Raw genomic sequence first — 20,816 nt, 5'->3', positions numbered from 1 at the left:
CAACAGAACCAACGGTGATCCCCGCCCCGCAATTAACGGAATAACAACGGAAGTTTGTTACACAGAGAAACCACCTGAGTCAATTCCAGTCAAAGACACATATACCCCCCAATACGACACAACGTGCTCGCTCTCTCTCTCTTCGCTTTAAAGCAACCTTCCACTCTCTCTCTTTCTCTGTGTGTCCCCCCCCCCCCCCCCCCCCCCCCAATCTATTTTCTCTTGGATTCACTTTAAAATCAGAAAAATTTCGGTCGCTGCGGATTTCCTCTGTCTCCAAAAATCGGACTCGTATAAGTATCCGGAAACTGTTACTTACTTTACTCTCTGTCTCTTCGCGAGAAGAAAATTGGTCATGGCTGAGGCCGAGACCTGTAAAGCTGTTCAAGTGGAACGCCGGGAACGACACGAGCAGGAACCAAACGACGAGTTTGAAGAATTAGGAAATGAAGCGAGTCAACTCGGTCAGATATCACGGAGAGGTGAGTTTCCGACATCCGTGCCTCATAATGAAGCCGAGGTTGGAGACGCCTCGCTGGAAACCCTAGAGAAGGATCAGCCTGGAGGTAGGTTTTGGTTTTTGTTTTCTTATGCCGAATTTGTTTTCACGGTGACTTTGTTGTGAAAATGGTTTCTCGTTGCTGGGGTGATCTGCCAGGGTTGCAGAAGAATTCTGATGCGGAATCTAATGGAGAAGCTGAGTTGAAGGTTAGTAGCTCGAGTTCGCTCCCGCTTAGTGTTTTATTTTTGTTGTTTTTTCTTTTTTTGCACTTTTAGTTGTTTCCTTGGTTTAATATTTAAGTGCTGCTTTTTTGTTTTAATATCAGAGGAGCTTCTTTTATCTTTAAAAAGAAAAAAGAAAAACGAAAAAACAAGGTGGAAGAGCTTATTAAGTGTTCGGAATTCGTTGGTAATTCTCTTCTGTTCTCTTTACAGATATATTTGATGTTAGGGTTTTAGTGGTTCATGAGTGGAGGTTTATCAAGGGTTTATCCGTAACAATTCGTATATATATTTATTAATTCATAGCGTGGCTTCTTTTCTTAGTTTTATGGATTGTATTTAGAGTTCTATGTAAACCTTAGTATTAATCTACAATGGAATTTGTATAAGTAGATAGTTAGGGCATTTCCTGGAAGTTTGAGGGATATCATGTACCAAACAATGTTTCACTTCAGTTATATGGGTTATCTAAGAACTAAGGATATTGGAAAACCACAGAAACTTTGAGAGTAATATCGCATAAGAGTGTTTTCTGCATCCTACTACATTTAATAGAGAATTAAAAGCAGTAATTCGCAATTGGAAAAAGATGATCTCATTTGTTCATAAGGAAGCTTTAGAAAATATGAAATTCGTAATGACAGGAATTCCTTTTGAATCTGTCATAATAATTGAATTAACATCTTAGAACTGCCTTCTGAACAACACAGTGAGGAGGGATCAATATGTTGATCTTAATTGTTGAGGTAGCTAATAAGGATATTCTAGATCCCGAGGCTGGCTTTCCGAAAGAAGATTATTAGGGACTGATGAAATATTTAAGATGCTTAAATGTGAATGTAAAGGCAAATTCTGACATCTAACAAATATTTTAATATCTTGCATTGAGTGGATAGAGTGAAAAGAATGGCAAAATGCTAGAATGCTCTAGTTCAAGTTAGTGTATCTTAATTTTTTTTTTAAAAAAGGATTCTTGTTCAATTATATTTTATTTCCTGCTTTTCTATGTAAGTTGGGGAAATCTTGTAGCTCACAACTGTTTAGTACTAGACAATTGAATTTGCTTTGCTTGCTTGATACAGTATGAATAAGCAGCCTACAAAAAAGGGCAAATACATATGAAAATGACCATTAGTTTTTAATTTCTGATGTCCCAAGTATTAAAATAGTTTGATTGGGATATTGGAGGTCTCAAACAGATCGCTCATGTGAAATGTTGGAAAGGTTAATGCCTTTCATGAGCAATGGAGCTCGTCAACGAGGCAAGGAGCTTGATTGTGTTAGATAGGAATATCTCCAACTTTTCTTTTGTCATTTTCGCATAGTATTTGACTTTTGATGATATCTCAGATTCAGGAAAACATTATTCTATAAGATTATCTACCATATATAATCTTCTCCAAAAATTGTTATCTACCATTTACATCACAATGCCTTCTGTGGAAAACCATTAATAGTTGTCGAATATAAAAGCATACAGTATGCATGATGCCAATTTGGTACTGAATCTGGTTTCCTTGAAATAAGACCCAACTACTTCCTAGTTTTCAAGCTCCACTTCAGTTTTTTACAGTTGGTTGGTACATAATGTTGGTCTTTAGAAATTTAACTGGAGGTTTTTCTCCGGTAAAACCATTCTAGTGGTCTGCTATAAATCTTCTGGTAATAGTTCTCATTTTCTGAACTTCTAAATATTGGAATTGGTGGAGTTGCTATAACATGTCAGTTACCGAAGTCGTATCTGGGCTCGACGGAAGGTCCCCTAAATGAGATTGTGATCTTGAGAGGACATAATAAAAGAAAGTATGATGGTTAAAAAACTCCACTCTTGCCATTTTGGCCTAGATTAAGATGTTACTTCTCCAGGAGGAAACGGGCCATATATGCTCTTCTGAGAGTGAAATAGCATCCAATCAAAACGTAAAATGGTCCTGAAAAATTCTGCTTGGTAATAAAGGAAGTACATTTGTGGCCTCAGATCCTGTTTAAATACGCTTTTGTGGACTTTCTTGTGATGTAAGGAACTATAAGCACATATGGTATATTGTCTGAATTGGCAGTCGCTTTCTGAAAAATTTGCCAGTTACAAGTTTTTTCTGTTGCACCAATAGTTACCAAATATTTAGTACGGAATGTGGTACAGGGTACAGGGATGAAATATGATGTATGCTAAATTTATTGTTTGCAGAGGGATGGATTTCCTTGGTACATTCTTGATTCAAACATTTAGTATGTTCATCACTTGGATCATAAGTAGTAATTTAGTAATCCATTCTGCTCTAAAGGTTCTTGTTCTTTTTCTATGAGAAGAATTCTAGGATTCAAATCCTTTTTCATAGCTACAACAAAAATAGCAATGCTTCTGTTACAATTCTTAAATAATTGAGTTATGTATTATAGATTTTCAAAGAAGGTAATCAATATTCATTTAAGCTCCAAGAAAGAAAATGTTGTTTGACGGACTTTTGTTCCTCATTTGGACACCTACCTTTTCCCTTTTACCTGTGAGTAATCTCAATTTGGGAGGAAGTGCTTGTTATAATGTAAACTTTTCACTCTCTCTCTGTACCTTTTTCCTCACTATCTTAGAATCCTACTCCACCAACTTGTCCCAGTTCTTCTTAATTCAGGGTCCCTACTTTTTAGATCTGGATTGAGAACCAAAATGAATCCAAGCAAACCCATACGAGAACCAGTTCAAATAATTTGCTACGTAGATTTGTAGGGGTGGCGCTTCCATCTAATCAATTTTTTTACTGCATATACTGTTTCTTGGTTATCAGACTGCTTTTTCTATATGATCAATATTTTGTTTCTTATGTCTCTTTTAGCTATTTGGTATTTTGTCGAAAAGTTATCAATGTTTTAAAGGTATTTTAAACTCAGGATAACTAATTTGTTGTTTGTGTTCAAACCTATTTATTAGTCATGTATGCATCAGGCCTGCACTCACTCAGCTAGTTTGAGAGATGAGGTTAGGCCCTTACAGTTGGTATCCTGTAGGCCAATCCTGTATTTGATTGGTATACAGTTAACATCCTGTTGAAAGCCTGGTTAATTTTCACCAAAGCTATAATATTGTTTGTTGGGAAATAATGATTCCATGGTTTTGAATCTTTTCACTTCATTTTTGTTTATTTATTTCAGGAGAGAGCCAGGGAAATTCACCAGGAAGATTTAGCGGGTGCAACACCTCAGGGTGGTGAAGCACAGCCAGAAAATCAACTACAGTCCTCTATCTGTACAACTTCCTTGTCTGAATTATCACCAACTTCTGTTACACAATCTATATCATCTGCTCCAAGTCCAACTGTACAAGAACAAAGATTGGCCCCCCAGAAAGCTAACAGTGTATGCATGCCAGAAGATGACCAGCTAAATTCTTCAAAAGTTAAAACTCTTACTGTTGTTCCTATAATTAAGACGCCTAGCTCTGATGGTTATAACTGGAGAAAATATGGTCAGAAACAAGTGAAAAGTCCAAAGGGTTCCCGAAGCTATTACAAATGCACATATTCCAATTGCTCAGCTAAAAAAATTGAGTGCTCTGATCATTCAGGCCATGTCATAGAGGTTGTTAATAAAGGGATGCATAGTCATGATCCACCTCGAAAGAATAACTGCATGAAAGAAAATAGGCTTTTGTCATCTGCCGCGCCTGCTTTAGGGGATACTGCAACGGAACAGCCTATTAGGTTGCTTAGTGATTCAGATCCATCCACATCGACAAAAGTACCTATGCATGAAATCCCTATAATTCCTGAAAGGAAAAGGCAGAATTCGAGTGGATCTGATGGGAGTGGTGAAATAGAAGTCAAGGAGGAGCAGATTAATGAACTAGAAGCCAAAAAAAGGCAAGTTGGCCCATTATTTTAGCTCTGTGGAACTGATCCTATATTTCTTAATTTCATTGTGGAATATAATCTGACTCAACATTCTTTTCTTCTTCGTGACCAGACTGAAAAAGGGTAACTCAGCATGCCCGGATCTCTTGAAACCTGGGAAGAAGCCAAAATTTGTTGTGCATGCAGCTGGTGATGTGGGAATTTCTGGTGATGGATACAGATGGCGCAAGTACGGACAGAAGATGGTTAAGGGAAATCCTAACCCCAGGTGATTTGACTGTCTTGGTCTTTTTAATTGTAAGTTTGATGTTTTAGCCCAACAAAAAATTATTATACTTGTTCGTTTTTAGGGTTTTATTTTTCAACCATGTCTACAAGATTTTAGTTGGTTTATGTTGGAATTGTAAACTGCATGGGTTTACCTCTTATCATGTAAACTTGCATTTCTGAAAGAGGTTAGGTGGAAATGGCGGAGTATGTTTATCCACCTCAAGATGGAACTAGAACAAGATGTATACCACTTGCTTTTATGGTCTATTCATCTTTTTGCTCTTTCTGTCAAGGGTAAAATATTGCAGAACAATAAAACACTGAAATGGAAGGATTACAACTTTAAGAAATAATCATGTAATTTTGGTCTTCATATATTATTAGGCATGTTTTGCTTGCTTAGGAATTATCAAGTAGTTTAGCAGTTTATGAATTAATTAGAAACTTCATTTAGTTTTTGTTACGGCATTGATTTCCTAGACTGTTCATTTCCTTTTTGATGTTTTAGCTATACCATAAGAGTTTAGTTATCTAGAGACACTATAAATATATGGGCGATGGCCTATTTATATTCAGACTGATTATGGATAGACTTTTGTTCCCCCTCTGGAAGTGCTTATGGAGAGAATTGTCTGCGTGTTATCTCGGTATGAATTGTATGTGCATTATCTCATGGTTGGCTGCTTCACAACCCTGTGATTTTGTTTTTCTTTTGGGTCCTGTGAATCTCTTATTGGGGATTAGCATTTTAATTTTAATTTTTATCTCTTTTTTTTTTAATTTTCTATTCTGCTGAGTGCCGTGCTACATCACAGAAGGATCTGCCTAAAAATTTTCTCATCCTCATGTTATCAATTAATTTTCTGTCACTAAATTATTTAAAGTGTAATTTGGTTGAAGTAGAATTTAGGAAAAATATTAGAGCACTACAAATGACAAGTTTAAGTGGCAATGTACTATCAGTTCTGAAAATGCCAAACAAGAGGCAAAGGTCATTTGCAGCCAACCCATGTAAATTTAGTTTTGAAACATGGTTAAGTTAGATCAAATTCTATGTTCATATTTGTAAACAAGGATTTGCTTTTATGGAATGCAGTTGGAAATTTTACTTATGTGAAGTACTTTTAGCATTACACAAGATGCTTTCCTAAGCTAGAAACTAAACCCTAAATAGCTATCTTTTAAATCATCATAATTCATTTCCAAGTTCCATTAATTCTGGTGAAACTTGAAATGTGTTGTTTCATTTCTTTTTTGGAACTGAATTGCTATGTTTTCATATTTGACCAAGTATAAAAAATAAAATTCCAAACAAGTTCATAAGGTAATTCATTTTTCCAAACAAAGAATTGATTAGAAATAAATTTTTTAGCTGTAGAGCCTACCTCTTCCCTTCTTTGAGCACCTTTAGATGTCATTCATGTCACTCTTAGAAGTTTGCTGTAACTCTAGCCAAATTTTGAAGGTTGTCTTTTCTTTTCAGCTGTTTGCTACTGCACAAGCTTAAGAACGACTTTGAAAGAACATAGTGTCGTTAAAAGAGTCAGACCTTGACTACATCTCTCTGTAGTGGCAAAGGTCTCCATATGTGGAATTTAATTATGGGGTTCAAATCCTTTACTAGTGATGATAATCCTCAGATAATAGTCATGCAATATGCTTTACTTTTCTCCTAACCCGAACTTTTGGAGCTGCATGTTTATTCTTTCATGTGAGTTTTACCTTCCAATTCTGACCCTATCCATGTAAAACCTCTTCTCTCTGTTTTGATTTGCAAATTGAATGAATTTTCAGGAATTACTACAGATGCACCTCTGCTGGATGTCCGGTCCGTAAACACATTGAGACAGCTGTAGATAACACAAGTGCTGTTATTATAACATACAAGGGTGTACATGACCATGACATGCCTGTACCAAAGAAGCGACATGGTTTGCCTAGTGCTCCTCTTGTTGCTGCGGCTGCTCCTGTTTCCATGAATAACCTGCCATTTAAAAAAACTGATACAGCCCAGAACCAAAAATCATCAACCCAGTGGTCACTGGGCACAGAAGGTGAATTGACCGGTGAGGCCTTGGACCTTGGAGGTGAGAAAGCAATTGAATCAGCTCGAACTCTGCTCAGCATTGGATTCGAAATCAAGCCCTGCTGAAAACTATTACCTCACACAGAGTATCATAAAATTATCACTCGTGGGCCTTGTATGAAAACGATGCAGCTGTTCTATAAAATGATTTGGTTGTCAGGTTTGATTTTTTTTCCTTTTTGTATCTTTATTCTCTGTAGCTTCTAGTAAACAGTTGTATAATAGGTATTTGTACACCTTCTTGACTTTGTTTGGAGCAGAGTAATAGTAGAACAATAGAGAAGTTCTTGGCTCTTGGTTTCTCTACGGTTCATTAATTCTTTGATTAAAAAATAAAGAGAAATGAACCAAAATGACCCACCCTTCAAGCATTCAGACCAACTCTCAACAGTCAAACATGCAATTTGGGATAAGTTCTATATGTCCGGGATCTCAAACAAGAACGGTGAACGGATGTGAGAACCAGTAACCAGTTTATGGATCTTGCTTTTTATGTTTCTATAAGTTGACTTATATTTCACACATGAATGGAATTCAGTAGCAATTTCGAACTTATTCAATTACAGAATCCCTTTACCAGACTTGGAATAGAATCTGTATCATTGTAAACTCAGAGCATCTTGTGAGGCAGCAAAATTCAACTTCCGGGCAGTTGAGTTGCAATTCTGCTTTGATTTAACAAGGTAAGTCTTTCTGTTTACTTCTATTTTACGAGTTGTTAATTCAAGCCTATGAATTCTACTGGTCCTATTCTAAGGAAATAGCTTCTGCTTGTGCAGGGATCTACAGACATTTCGTTCCAAGTTGCTTCTCTGTTTGGTAAGAATGTAGAGACAGTGCCTAGATATTTTCCAAGACAGAGCACAGGAGACAGGGAATACCCTACACCATCTGTCAATGAGGGTCCAACTCCACAAATGTGTCTTATGATTAAGAGTCCTACTCCATCCTATGGGGACAAGACAATTGAACATTGTGCCCCCACTCCATTACTGTCAACCATTAAAAGCACAAAAATAAGACTGGTAATACCCATTTCAGCTCTAGCTGTCCAGCAAATTCTGGGGTTTGTTTTCCCCCATCGACAAGCCCCACTCCATAACTTTAAAGGCCTGTGAAACCTGATGGCGATAGATCCTACAGCAAATTTTGCTTCTCCTAATGCCCTTGTTTAGATCATTTCTACCCACTGACCGTTTCAACAACTCTGCAAAAAATTGTACATCAACCGCCTCGTTTTCAAAGGGTCCCCATCACAAGCACAAATCACCAGTTAATTTTAATTCATTTTCAGTAATCTACAGTCTAATAATCCACTACAAGTAGCAACTTCATCGAGTTTTATACACAAAATAACACATTTAGTAACGACCAAAAAGTAACCCTGAACCAGGTAGATCTGATGACTGAAACCTGGAGCTCCATCAGGCGATAACCAAGACTGTCCTTGATTCATCATTCCGAGGAGAAAGTCAGTTTGTCAATGGATATCGATAATTCTGATTCATTTGTGTCATCGTTTTTCTTATCCGCAGACTTATCCTTGATCCCATTTTCTTCCTTCCGTTCTGCGGCGGTTATACACTCCTGGAATCTAAAGCAACTGATGAGATGGTCGTTTGTTAGCCCAGCCACCTGCATGAAAGAGTAGATGACTGTAGGCCCAACACTCCGGAATCCTCTTTTTACCAAATCTTTGCTAATGACATCTGCTTTCGGAGTTTTAACAGGTACTTGCCGAGGATATCGGAATCTGCTAACTATAGGCTTGTGGTTTACAAAGCTCCAGATATACTTGTCAAATGAACCAAACTCGTCTACGACCTGGCATCAGCAAAACCTGCAAAAAGTTAGTTGCAATCATAATCAAAGCAACTAAGGAGTGTATATTTTCTCTCATTCTATATAAAACCATTAGCTTCAACTCATTATCTCAACCTTTTTCTTCTCTCTAATTTTGATTTTTCTTTAAAGTTTGAACTTCCAAAATTTCATGCCTAAAAGTTTAGATACCTACAGTGCCATCTAAAAAATCAAAATTTTACAGAAAACAAAGAACTCTACAAGGATTTAATGGCAATAAGACCAAACACAGGGCATAAAAATGTAGAATGTAGTTTACCCATTTTCTTTATCAAAAGAGAAGGCCGGTGGTCAACTTGTGAAATTGACTAATTGAGCTGGCATCCAGAGGAAAGGAATAATTAAGTCAATGCTAAAAATAGCCACAAGGACATCAAGTCACACTGCTGTTGTATTATGGTTTATATGGTTCATACAAAATACTTAAGTTTCAGGACCACAATTTTTTTTTTTACCGAACCAACCTGATCAAAATGATTGTTGATTATCGTCTTATGTGTCATTAAGTTTCCAGTACAATCAAGATAAAATAGCTCAATTAATCTTCGAACTAAATTAAGGGTATAATGATCCAACCAGGTACTATGCATCAGAAAATTTACACAAAGTGATCCTACTTGCAAATGAATTATTTTTACGGGTTCTATCATTTTGCAATACAGCAAAATGCTATAAAAAAATTTAACCTTTCAATTCAACCAGGTTTACTTTGACAAGATTCATTGTATGTTGATGTAAATATTCTGCCGTTAGCATCCAGATAATGGAAGAAATCATTGAGAACTATGAACCAAAAGTTCTTATAATACAAGGTAAACACTGTTTTTCTACCTCTTGTTCTCCATCTTTTGGTGGGGACGTGAAGAAAAAGTTAATTCAAACAAGGGTTCAGAAGGGAGTTAGAAAAAATCAAAGAAAAAGAAAGAAAGATCCTACCTTACAAATTCGGCGTGCATTCTCAATGACCGCGCGCAACTTAAGTTCGGATAACAAGGATGAGGCAACAGTCCCGGGTGCTACTATTTTCTTTTCATTAAATTTTGAGACTGCAACGGGATCAAAATCGGCAAAAACTTCCCTGAATAAGAGCACACTTGTCATACAACAACACTAACTGAAGACATCAAGAAAGGGGAAAGTAATAATGATTGTGACTTTAACATAGTAAATACACTCTTGAGAGATGGGTCTGCATAAACAAAGAACAAGATGGGAATTTGACAGAAATAATACCTAAAAATGTGCCTTTTGCTTAGAATTGTAGGCCATGTGAGTTCAGCCAAAGCACCAGAAAGTACGAGAAGCTCAAATAATCCCCTGCATAAACATGAACATAGTTCAAACAGTGTTCCGAGTGGAATTCTAAATCAGGAAACTATTTCCTTTTCAATGCAAACAAATAGGGTGGCATACTTGTCATCGTGCACTGGAACTCCCCATTCTTTGTCATGGAAAGCAGCATAACATGGATCTGATTTCAACATACAACAAATAGTCAACGCCTTATTCAAACAAGCCTCAACCAACCGTTAACACCTTGAATCAGTTTCCTCGATGAAGTTGTAACAAAGTGGTGAGCACAATTAACTTACGTATGCAACTCAGCATTTTGTGCATTAATACGTATTCCTTCATTTCAAGATTTGAATGTATGAGGGGATGTAATTTTAGATTTACGATAAACATATCTCTAGTTTTCACCAGCAAGAAGAAAAGAAACATGGATCAAATGCATGATACACAAAGTGCAATTGGCTCAAAATATCCAAATTATTGAGAAACAAAATTGAAATAAGGAGAAAATATGTTCTTTACTAACAAATATGATGCTAAAATAAAACAGTTTTGTACATACTTTTTACATTTGCATGCATATGCCATACATGCCTGGAAAAATTAATCATTGCAAGCGACAAGACAGATGTCCTTTCAGTGGGTTCCTATGGTGAAAAATTAAAATGATAACATTGGTTTCAAAATGCATATGGATCTTGCAACCAACAATAAAAAGCTTGAGGTTCCCATTTCATAACTCATTGCAACTACCCAGTTTCATATTAACACACATTATGCTCCTCATACTGTAGATAAAAAAATTTAGGCCCTCAGTAATCCTACAAGTTTTGGAAGCCATGAACCTGTCTGAACCACACTAAGTTGGATCAGGTTTGGCAAAAATGTACAAGATATCAATTTATTTGAACTCATTACTCAACACCTACTAGTCCCAAAACAGGCTGTACGGAAAGACTCAATCCAGTAAAAAGATACTCAAGAACCCGACTTTCATTTTCATAAATTATATTTTCATTTCAGAAATGGTACAACCATATTAACAACAAATCCATTTCTGGTTAGCTTTAAATGACTATTATTTCTGTTGAACATTAACCAATGAACAAGATTCATTTTATATCTGCACTCAACAATAACAAATCATTTCAAGACCAATGGATAAGAACGCACCAATATTTGGCGTAACCCATGCACATCTCTTCTCATTCTGTGAACCATTGGGTGGAGATTCCAAGCCACCTTCAGAAACAACACTTCTTGGCTTTGATGGACATAGCTTCCTCCTACTCCCAACACTATATGACCGGGTTAACCGACCAGTGGATGCTCGACTATGAAATGAATCTGTAGAGGCATCGGATGAACACGAAGCATTTAAGGATAAATTAGAGTGCAATAACTGTTCATGGCGCCGCAGCACTGAAGGAACACTAACGGAGTGCTTTTTAGGAGAAAATGCAGTAACAGTAGATGATGGATGAGCTTTCTTCTCCTCAGCAACTGTTACTTCCATGGGTGATTTCTCAACCGTTCTTAAAGGCTTCGAGGCCGGTTTAAGCATAGTCAATGACCCAGCCTTGTTCCCAGCAGGTCCCAAGACATGTCTTCCCTCTGAGTCAGCCACATTCATAGACCTCACCCTCGGACCACCAGACATGGATTACAATTCTCTTCAAATAAGCAAATATTACAGGAGATCAGCCTTCTTCCCTCAAAACCCCCAAAATTTCCAGTTCACCTACTCGTCCGCTAGATTGAATCCATAACATTACCAGAAATAGCTTTAAAAATCATCCCAAACCAACATATAATCTCAATCGAACCCCACATTTTTCCCTTCACAATACGCTGAAATTAGCTAAAAGCAGCTTAAATCTCAAATATTATTTATCTAACAGCAATACATCATCAAATAGCCTCTTGGAGCTCCTAGGAAAATATCCACGTTTTCTACCTCAAACTCTATAAATTTACACTTACACCACTGGTTTTCACCTGAAGCTTGAAGAACCGACCAACTAATCCTCAAAATCAAGCAACACCCACCTCACAGAGACCCCTAAAACCCCCCATTTTACCGTATCGTCAAGCTCCAGCCAAGCTCCAGTACCCTAGAAAAGCAGGAAGAAAACTAAATTCAATAAAATATTTCACTTTCTTTCGCAAAGCTAGCCTACATGCTTTATATACAGCTGATAGCAAAAAGACTTTTCATTGTATATTCACTGGAAGCAATTCAAACGAGCCTCGAAACACAGAGATTCCACTCTGCATTGTGTAAAACGAGAGAGAGAAAGAGAGAGAGAGAGAGAGAGAGAGAGAGAGAGAGAGATGTACTTACCTCAAAAGAAAAGTGGGTGTTTGAAACTGTATCGTTTCAGTGACTCCACATGGAGGAAAAAGCTGACACAATCCTTTACAATTCCCATGCTTCTTTTTCCCGAGAAAATGGAATATAAAATACGAAAGAAAATGCAAGAAAATGGACAGTGTGAATTCAACAGAACACTGAAGAACAATGTCGATCTAAAACTAGATAGTGAATTTCCTATCAGGAACGCGAGAGAGAGAGAGAGAGAGAGAGAGAGAGAGAGAGAGAGAGAGAGAAGTAAAGATCGAATCAGTGAAAGCGAGGGAGAAGAAGATTGGGGGGCCTTCTTTACTTATTTCGAATAACCGGAAGAACTGGTTTCCAAGAGTATATTTACCGGCTGTAGCCAGTTGATTCTGGTGGTGATTTCTTTTCTCTTTCTTTGTCTTCCGGTCGGCACGGGATTTTCAAATTACTTGATGATTTTGCTTTCACCCATTTCTTATTTGATAATTTCTTATTTATTTATTTTTCTGTAGATAAAGACCGAGAAATTAGGTGGCAGATTGGCTTTAAAGTTTAATCATACTTTTATTTATTACAAAAAATTAAATAAATAAATACTGCGAACAAAATTACAAAATAATTATTATAATTATATAAAAAACATTAAATTTTAAAAATTAATCATATAACTCTATCAATATAATAGTAAAATAAATTTTGTATCATAATTAAATATTATAAATTAATTAATTTATAATATATATATAAACTAGAAAGTATTTCACCGTCAGTAAAATTTAAATTTGTAATTTTTATATAAAATAAAAGAGTTTTGATTATTAAATTATCTTATTATTAGTAGGTTATATATATATATATATTTTTTTTGAATTAATTTATATAATCTTATGATAATATAGCTAAGATAAATAGTAATTTTAATTACATTATTATTAAGATAATAACAAAAGTTTAGGGAGTTTAAATATGATATAAATAATAAATTACCAATATTAAGTTTTAATAATCTAAATATTTAACCACTAATTATGACAAATTAACAAGAAGTTTAAAGCTAATCTTGCATGTAAGTGTGATTGATGAGGAATCTGATGATGGAGACAAATATATTTTGCATATAATTATGTGGGTTTTGTTACGTTAATTATATAAAAATAATTACAAATAATTAATTTTTAAATTTGCAAATAAATTCAAAATAAAAAGTATGAGAGGATAATAATTGAAAGCCCAAAAAAAAAAACAATTACTTTATATAAAAAATAAATTTAATTAATCATATGTGATAATTAATAAATTAATTAATTAAAAAAATTAAACATACAAACTTAATTTTTAATATAATAAAATATTGCATGAAATATTATTGGAATATTTTTTTTCTTAATTTATATTTACATATGAAAGTTATATAAGTTTTAAAACAAGTAAAAATATAATAGAAAAAAAAAAAACCAATATTATATAACTTTATCAAGAATATATACAATAAGTACGAATTATATTTAAAAATAATTAGAAATTGAGTTTTCATGTAAAATATCAAGAACACATACAAAATTAACTCAAAAATAATAAAATTTAAAATATTTTATTTCAATTAATTGCATATAAATTTAATGTTTATTATTTAAATAAAAAACTCTAGCAATTTTTTAATTAAAACAAGTATAAATTTACAAATAAAATCTATACATTTCAAATTTGCAATTTAAAAAAAAAAACCCTTTATTAATTGCTTGAAGTCTTCAAAATTTGCTAGCCTATAATGAGAATTTATCAAAAATTAAAATTAAAAATCAGACATTATATATATATGTATATGATATATCCATGACATGTGCCGGGGGTCATAGATGAAAATTGTTATAATTATAAATATATACGTACCCCCTAAATGATTGGTACGGTGCATGTAAGTCTGTGAATATTATAGCAAGAGCTTTAGTGTATATAAACTATACATTTTATATTCAATTATGGAGTGTACGAAATCAATTATTAAAAAAAAAATAACACGGGTTGTTATAATTAAATCAATTATTATAAAATAAATAAATAAATAGGTCAAATTATGTGATATATCTTTACAAAATTAATAATTATGTCAATTAATTTGATGCACATAGTTTTAATCTAAATTTTTCCAAGTAAAAAATAATAATAATAATAATAAATGCGAGATTAGAGACAAATAATTTTCTAAAGTGGTATTATTTTGTGACAATATAATATATATATAATTTAAATCAATTAATTATAAAAATTAAAAAATAAAAAACCAATTAAGCTTAAAACTATAATTAAATATTTTTAAAAACCAATTTTTTTTAAAAAAAATAAATAAATCAAATCGAACCCTTTTCCTAATTTGGTTTATGTGAATTCTTAGTCTCCTAATTAACTTAATTTTATTTAATAAAAGTATAATTAGCCATTAATTAGGTGAGTCATCTACTCTAAGTGTCATATCCATGCACCTTTCTTTGAGTCTCCTCGCAAGTGTTCGTTCTTGTCATTGCCTTTTGTAAATTAGATTAGGTAAAAGGGGTGTATTCTAACATTTCACATCTAATTACTTGCTTAATTTGTTTGTGTTTTAGATCACGATTAGAGAAATTTTATTAACTTAATGAGCTTATCTTAGTATAATTAATTAGTATTTTAGAGAGAAATATTTGGTAATAAAATATAATTTGCTAGTTCTTAAAATTTTACATTTATTACAATTTGATTATCGATAATTTCTATTTATTTCAAATACTAATAATTATTAATTTTAACAAAAAAAGTTAAAATAATTAATTTATGTTTAAGTATTTAAAAAATAATTCAAAATTTTAACTAATTAATTAAATTAACAATAATAAAAAATATATATATCTCTAATATATTATTAAAAATAAATAAATAAATAAATAAAACTCATGGTGAGTCACGTGTCAGATTGACTCCGACCCAAATATGGAATCCAAGGTTGACAGGGGAAGCATCGAAGCTACCAACCCAGTAACACGTGTAATTCTTCTGATTTACATGATGCGACGTCGTTTGTACTTCGACGAAGAGAATAACGCCATCCTCATTTATAAATGAAGATGTTAAAAACTTTACAAATATAATTGTTGGGTTTTAATTTTTTTTTTTTTTGTAATTAAAAAAAATTTTGATAACTATTAAATAATATAAAACTATGAGTGGAGCTGACAAAAAAACGAGTTTTAGAAAAAAGAGTTCGAAGGCGAACTTGGGGGGGATCAGGACCCGAGCTTAACGGGATTTGGTTGAAAATTAAGGAGATCACTTTCGATCTCAACGAGAATTTAATTAAACCAGGAGTCTAAAAAGTACAAGAGAATTGAATTTCAATTCTCCATTTCCAATCTCTGCCTCCTGCTTTTTACACTCCAGTTTGGGTCAGTATCAAATCAGTGTTTTTTTTGTTTTAAGTTGACATCAAAATCAGAGTTTGAAAACGTGTTGGTAAAGGGTTTTGGTTTTTTTTAAAAAAATAAAATAAAATACCATGAAACACCAGTGAAATGTAATTTTAATTTCAATTAAATTTTGATTAATTTTAAATTTAATGTAATTTCTAATTATAGTTTGAATATTATCGGCATTGAACCAAATCAGATTCGTCGTTATATGAGGTCTAACTTTTCTCATGTCAAAGTTCATAAGATCCTTTATCCGATTCTGAAATGCTCCGAACATAAGAAACCAAACAATGGCTCCCTTTGATTCTGCTGCACAAGAAATAGATTCACACCAAGAAAATTAGAGTCAAGCGAAACAGGTGCACATATCGAAAATGGACATGTTCGCCTAATCAACCAAGCACGGGAGAGTATTGGTGAACACAGAAAATGCATAGTACATCCATCCTGAGGAAGAAGCAGCACCGAATTAAAATGGGATGAGAATTGCCTGGCAACTGATTTGCCAAGTTACTCACCAAGTCATACGCAACTGATTGATTTGCCAAGTCATCCGCAAGGGAAACCGATCATAAGAGCCGGAGATGACATCTGCAAACATTCAAAAAGAACACGAATATAAGCAGAATATAAAAAGCCTAAATTGTCCATTCCATTTGGCTTAGAACTGACTTGCAATTATTTTGTCCCATATTTTTATTCTATATGGTATTATATTCTCACTCCTATTACATGAAATTGAAATTTGAATCCAAGTCAACTTAAATGTACATGTAAATACTGTTATGATCACATGTTTTTATACCAATAATTATATGAAAGATTTCAGAGCAACTATGATAATGAAAATGCACCGGAACACTCTTCTGTCCTTTTTTATTGTTAACTTCATTTGATTAAATAGCTAGCCTCACCTTTTGATGTCAATTCAGACAAAAAGTTTGAAACAAATGCTTAGAGAGAAGGAACAAAGATTGGTAGTTGGAAGACAATAGATCTTAACGAAAACTGATACGCACAGTTGTCTCCATTGGACAAGAAGAAAATTAGTTGAAAATGATAGACATACCCTAGTAGACCTCTGCCTTCCCAAATCCTTGGTGTCACTGTTAAATTGATCAGTGAACCTTGCCTCATGACAACAACAGAGACTCCCCTGCCTTGATTTGAATAGGCTTCAACAGCAAGCCTTTCCTGCAAATTCTCACCAGCTTCTACACTGCCAAATTTCACAATCTGATCTCCGAGTTGTAAACCATCTTCTGCTGCAGGGGATGTATTAGTTATTTCATCAACCATTGCAAAGGGCATGCGGTCAATCACATCCACGTCCATGGAACTGGAAGATTCGCTTAAAAAGTTATGTAAGGTCACATATAGAGAGCCATTGCCAGCTGCCATGTTTTGACTATTCAATCCTCCATCATTACCTGTACAATGAACAAACAAACATAGTCAATTTGTTGCATAAAAAATTGTCAGTTCAGTTTATTTCCAGAAAATATTTATAGCATCAGTTCGAGCACAGTCGTGATGTTCTTCTAACATGATGTCAACTCATCCACAGATCACAATAGATAGGCATCTGCACAACTCTCTCTCTCTAGCAAACATACAGACGGACAGGGTTAAAGTAGACAGCAATTACATCGACAAACTAAAAGAACGGCTTTTCTCCAGAAGGCAGAAGTAGAAAATGTGTGCCTTGAGCACAATGCCGGGCATATTTACTTGGACCACATAAGCAATTTTGTCATGCCATGTTATATCTTATCTAACCCAAAAATCAGCCAATCTCCTACTGCGGATGTTTCAGATCATTTTTCTCTAAAAAAAGTTCCAAATCATTTTTCATCCAGGACCAGGCAACAATTTTCCCAAAGAAGAGTCCATATTCTTTTCCATCTTAAAGTGAAACCATGGGCACGGTTGTTAAAGTTCAAAAGAAAGTTCTACTTAACAAGTTACAATCAGCGCTTCTTTACCTGACTGCAACTGCAAAAAGCATATTCGGCACCGTGCACAAATCAAGCAGCACATATCTCTAACAGGCCAAGCTTATATTGTCCAGGATATCCTTAAGGCAGCAACAAGTCATCTCGCTTCAAGGATGCGCTTGTCAAAGAGTTCATTCTTAGTTTCTAGGGGGAACGAGGTGTCGTCAGTTGAGTTAGTTAGAAATTTAAATGACTAGGAGATCCATGAGTACTCGAGGCTGTTGAAGTTATGTATGTGACACAAGCATATAGAGACGAGCCAATTTCAAAGCTGAATTCTGCATGTGTCTTCTTGGTGAAATCATTTTATTGGCATCTAAATAGGGAGATGGTGCCACAAGAAGATTTACCAGCCAACTTGATTTGAAAGGTTAGGACAACTCCGGGGGTGCTTTCTTCACCTTGGAAGTGGCAAGAGAAAGTTATTTGACTCTGGAAAAGTTGATTACACCAGAAAAATCATACAATCACATACTTCTGTGGGGTCCACATACTTGATAGGATTAGGGTGTTGACCTTGGGCGTGAGTTGAGTGATAGCAGGTTCACTAAAGGAGGAATTATGGGCTTAAAGAGGCATCCAAAGTGAAAAGAGATTAAGAGTTATGCATTTGGCTTCTTTTTGGCCTACTGAAAAGAGATTAATAATAGGGATTTTGAGGGGACATTCTAATTTTGATAAGTCCAAGGATTTTTAGTCTACCTGAGTTTTTTCTTCAGGGATTACCTACTTTGTTGTAGTGAGGATTTGGGTGATCAAAATGATATCCTGTTAGAATTGTAAATACTTTTTTGTATGGGTTTTGCACATATGTGTGTTTTTCTGAAAAAAAAATAACAACAACCTGTAAATGGACAAAGAGATTATATAAAAAATCCTTTACTCCCCCAACTTGCAGTCATACAATTTGTTCTGTCTCTTAACGGCAAAACCATAACCTAGGGTGGGAAAAAATATACTTATTAGTCCTTTTTCGTTCGACAGCTTCTGCGAATCAAATTAATTATGTGGACTACCCACAGTTTTGGCATAAACTCGAGAGAATCCAACTTCTTCGGTCGTATAAATTCAATTGCCTATCAATTTAAGGACATTTATTTATTAAAAAAAATCAACCCATACCTGGATCTCTGGATGTTGTAGAAAGCCTGGCAGAATGCAGAACTTGTATGTTTGCTTCTATCTTATCTGTTATCTCTTTATGATCATTCCGCAGCTCTGTGGATAGGGAATCAAGTTTGAGGAGAGTCAAGAAACAAAATTGTGGCTACAATGGAGCACATATAGCATTTACAAAAGCTACTTTGAAAAAATAGCATTTCTAAATGCTACTTTAAGAATATATAATTTATAAAAGTATGGCACCATCCAAGGGCCTGATAAGCATAAGTATGCACTGGATAAATTATTCTCATAACGTTTACTTTTTCCTCCCTTTTTTATATACGAAATGTTAGGTTTATATCGCGGTTGAAGCTTGAAAATAAACGCCTCCTCCTCTTCCCCAGGCATTACTAGGGAAAGGGAATTGAACTTGGAAGAACATGTGAACCTCTTTTGAACCAGGAAAACAAAATGAAACAAAATAAGCACCATCAAGAAATTCACATTGCTCTACTTCTACCATTTTCATTTTCCACTGTAACGAAAAAGACAGAAAATTTTGGTCACAGACAGGTTTACATCCATTACGAAATTCTAATGTTATGTTTGTATCCCCACCTATACAGAGAAGGATCACATCAGCACCTATAACAAACTCAAAACAGCTAATTTAAATTGAACATGAATTTAAACTGCTTATCTTCATTCAAATTCCTATTGTATTTCTATTGTCTTCCCATTCTTATTTCATAAAATTTAAATTTAAATCAAACTCAACCTAAGACAGCAAGACCATTGTTAGCGAGCACCTTCATCCCTTTCGCAACTGAGCTTAATGCATAAAAACCTATAAGCTATACAAAAGTTTTTTAAACAAGTTTAGAGCGAATTTTCACTTCATTGTGTTGAACACCACAATACCCCACCATTTCCATCATCTTTCCCCCAAACACTCGTAACAGAATCCAATCACCAAAATGAAAGTGAAGGACTAACCAGAAAGACGACGACGTTCTGCTCTCACAACTGGAATATCAATATCCGCCCGAGGAAATCCCTAACAGCAGCAAACCAGTGAATTTTAGATAATAACTAAAATTCATAACTACGCAACACCTAGGTCTCCTCGCAATTGAATAATTCTTCGAAAAATAATGTAATCAATACATTAATTGTAATTGAAAATTATTACACCTCGGCGTCAACAAGGTTTCCAGTGAGGCCAGGGCCTCCCGGTTGCCAGAGACGGTCGATGATGGAGTTCATTTCGGCCTCCAATGCGGCCCTCTTCTCCATCAAAACCATCGTCTCTGCTTTGATATCCTTTCCCACCATCGATCCTCTTATTTTTTTCGTCACAGCAAGGTGAGACTATCAACACGATCTTCGCCTCTCCTCTCTTCTCCCGAATCGGAGAGGGATTCTTTGATCTGTTCTCTGCTTCCCGATATCGTGTGTAGAAATTGTGAACCCGGCGGAGAGGAGGAGTAACCGTACAGGTGAGAATTTAAAATGTGATTTTCCACGCCAGTGGGCCGAGTTTATGTTAAAGGCCCGTTTGCCTTTTGAATTTCTACTAAAGGGCCCACTCCAATTCATAATTATTCGTAAAAATATAAATATTTGTTTTTTAAAATAAAATTTTAAAAAAATATAAATATTAGATATGTTCATCAATATATATATATATATTATTTAACAATTTTTATATTTAACATAATTAAATAAAAAATGTTGAGCATTAAATTGTGTTGACTATTCAAATTAAAATAAATTAAATGTCACAAAACGTTCATTTAATCATAAACTATCGACATAATATCTAACGGTCCATAAAATAATCTACATGTTTAT

At 34.5% G+C, this 20,816-nt stretch overlaps 3 protein-coding genes across 5 annotated transcripts; 1 reads left to right on the top strand and 2 right to left on the bottom strand.

The window, feature by feature from the left end:
• The first annotated feature begins 182 nt into the window (after positions 1-182).
• Positions 183-7,217, top strand: WRKY32 (WRKY DNA-binding protein 32). Its single transcript, XM_022043453.2, has 5 exons — positions 183-566; positions 659-708; positions 3,871-4,577; positions 4,681-4,836; positions 6,633-7,217. The coding sequence occupies exons 1-5, from the start codon at positions 356-358 to the stop codon at positions 6,988-6,990; spliced, it is 1,482 nt and encodes a 493-aa protein (XP_021899145.1). The 5' UTR covers positions 183-355; the 3' UTR covers positions 6,991-7,217.
• A 965-nt stretch (positions 7,218-8,182) lies between these two features.
• On the bottom strand, positions 8,183-12,730 carry LOC110815612 (DNA glycosylase superfamily protein). The gene is made up of 6 exons (XM_022043454.2): positions 12,425-12,730; positions 11,254-12,194; positions 10,201-10,258; positions 10,021-10,104; positions 9,724-9,865; positions 8,183-8,748 (listed from the first exon to the last, which is right to left on the bottom strand). The coding sequence occupies exons 2-6, from the start codon at positions 11,738-11,740 to the stop codon at positions 8,380-8,382; spliced, it is 1,140 nt and encodes a 379-aa protein (XP_021899146.1). The 5' UTR covers positions 11,741-12,194; positions 12,425-12,730; the 3' UTR covers positions 8,183-8,379.
• Positions 12,731-16,137: 3,407 nt separating this feature from the next.
• On the bottom strand, positions 16,138-20,463 carry LOC110815677 (26S proteasome regulatory subunit). Of its 3 annotated transcripts, none has more exons than XR_015813471.1 (6): positions 20,157-20,463; positions 19,959-20,019; positions 18,981-19,076; positions 16,931-17,291; positions 16,380-16,452; positions 16,138-16,308 (listed from the first exon to the last, which is right to left on the bottom strand). XR_015813471.1 is itself a non-coding variant. In XM_088208052.1 (5 exons), the coding sequence occupies exons 1-5, from the start codon at positions 20,295-20,297 to the stop codon at positions 16,431-16,433; spliced, it is 681 nt and encodes a 226-aa protein (XP_088064178.1). In that variant the 5' UTR covers positions 20,298-20,462; the 3' UTR covers positions 16,138-16,430. The 3 variants fall into 3 exon arrangements, 1 of the variants encoding a protein (XP_088064178.1); XR_015813472.1 differs by having other exon boundaries at positions 16,138-16,170; XM_088208052.1 differs by having other exon boundaries at positions 16,138-16,452; positions 20,157-20,462.
• Positions 20,464-20,816: the final 353 nt, after the last annotated feature.

This window comes from Carica papaya, chromosome 7 (assembly GCF_054855325.1).
Source record: "Carica papaya isolate Zhongbai chromosome 7, ASM5485532v1, whole genome shotgun sequence".
Lineage (NCBI taxonomy): Eukaryota > Viridiplantae > Streptophyta > Magnoliopsida > Brassicales > Caricaceae > Carica > Carica papaya.
This window is presented reverse-complemented; position numbering and strand designations above follow the sequence as displayed.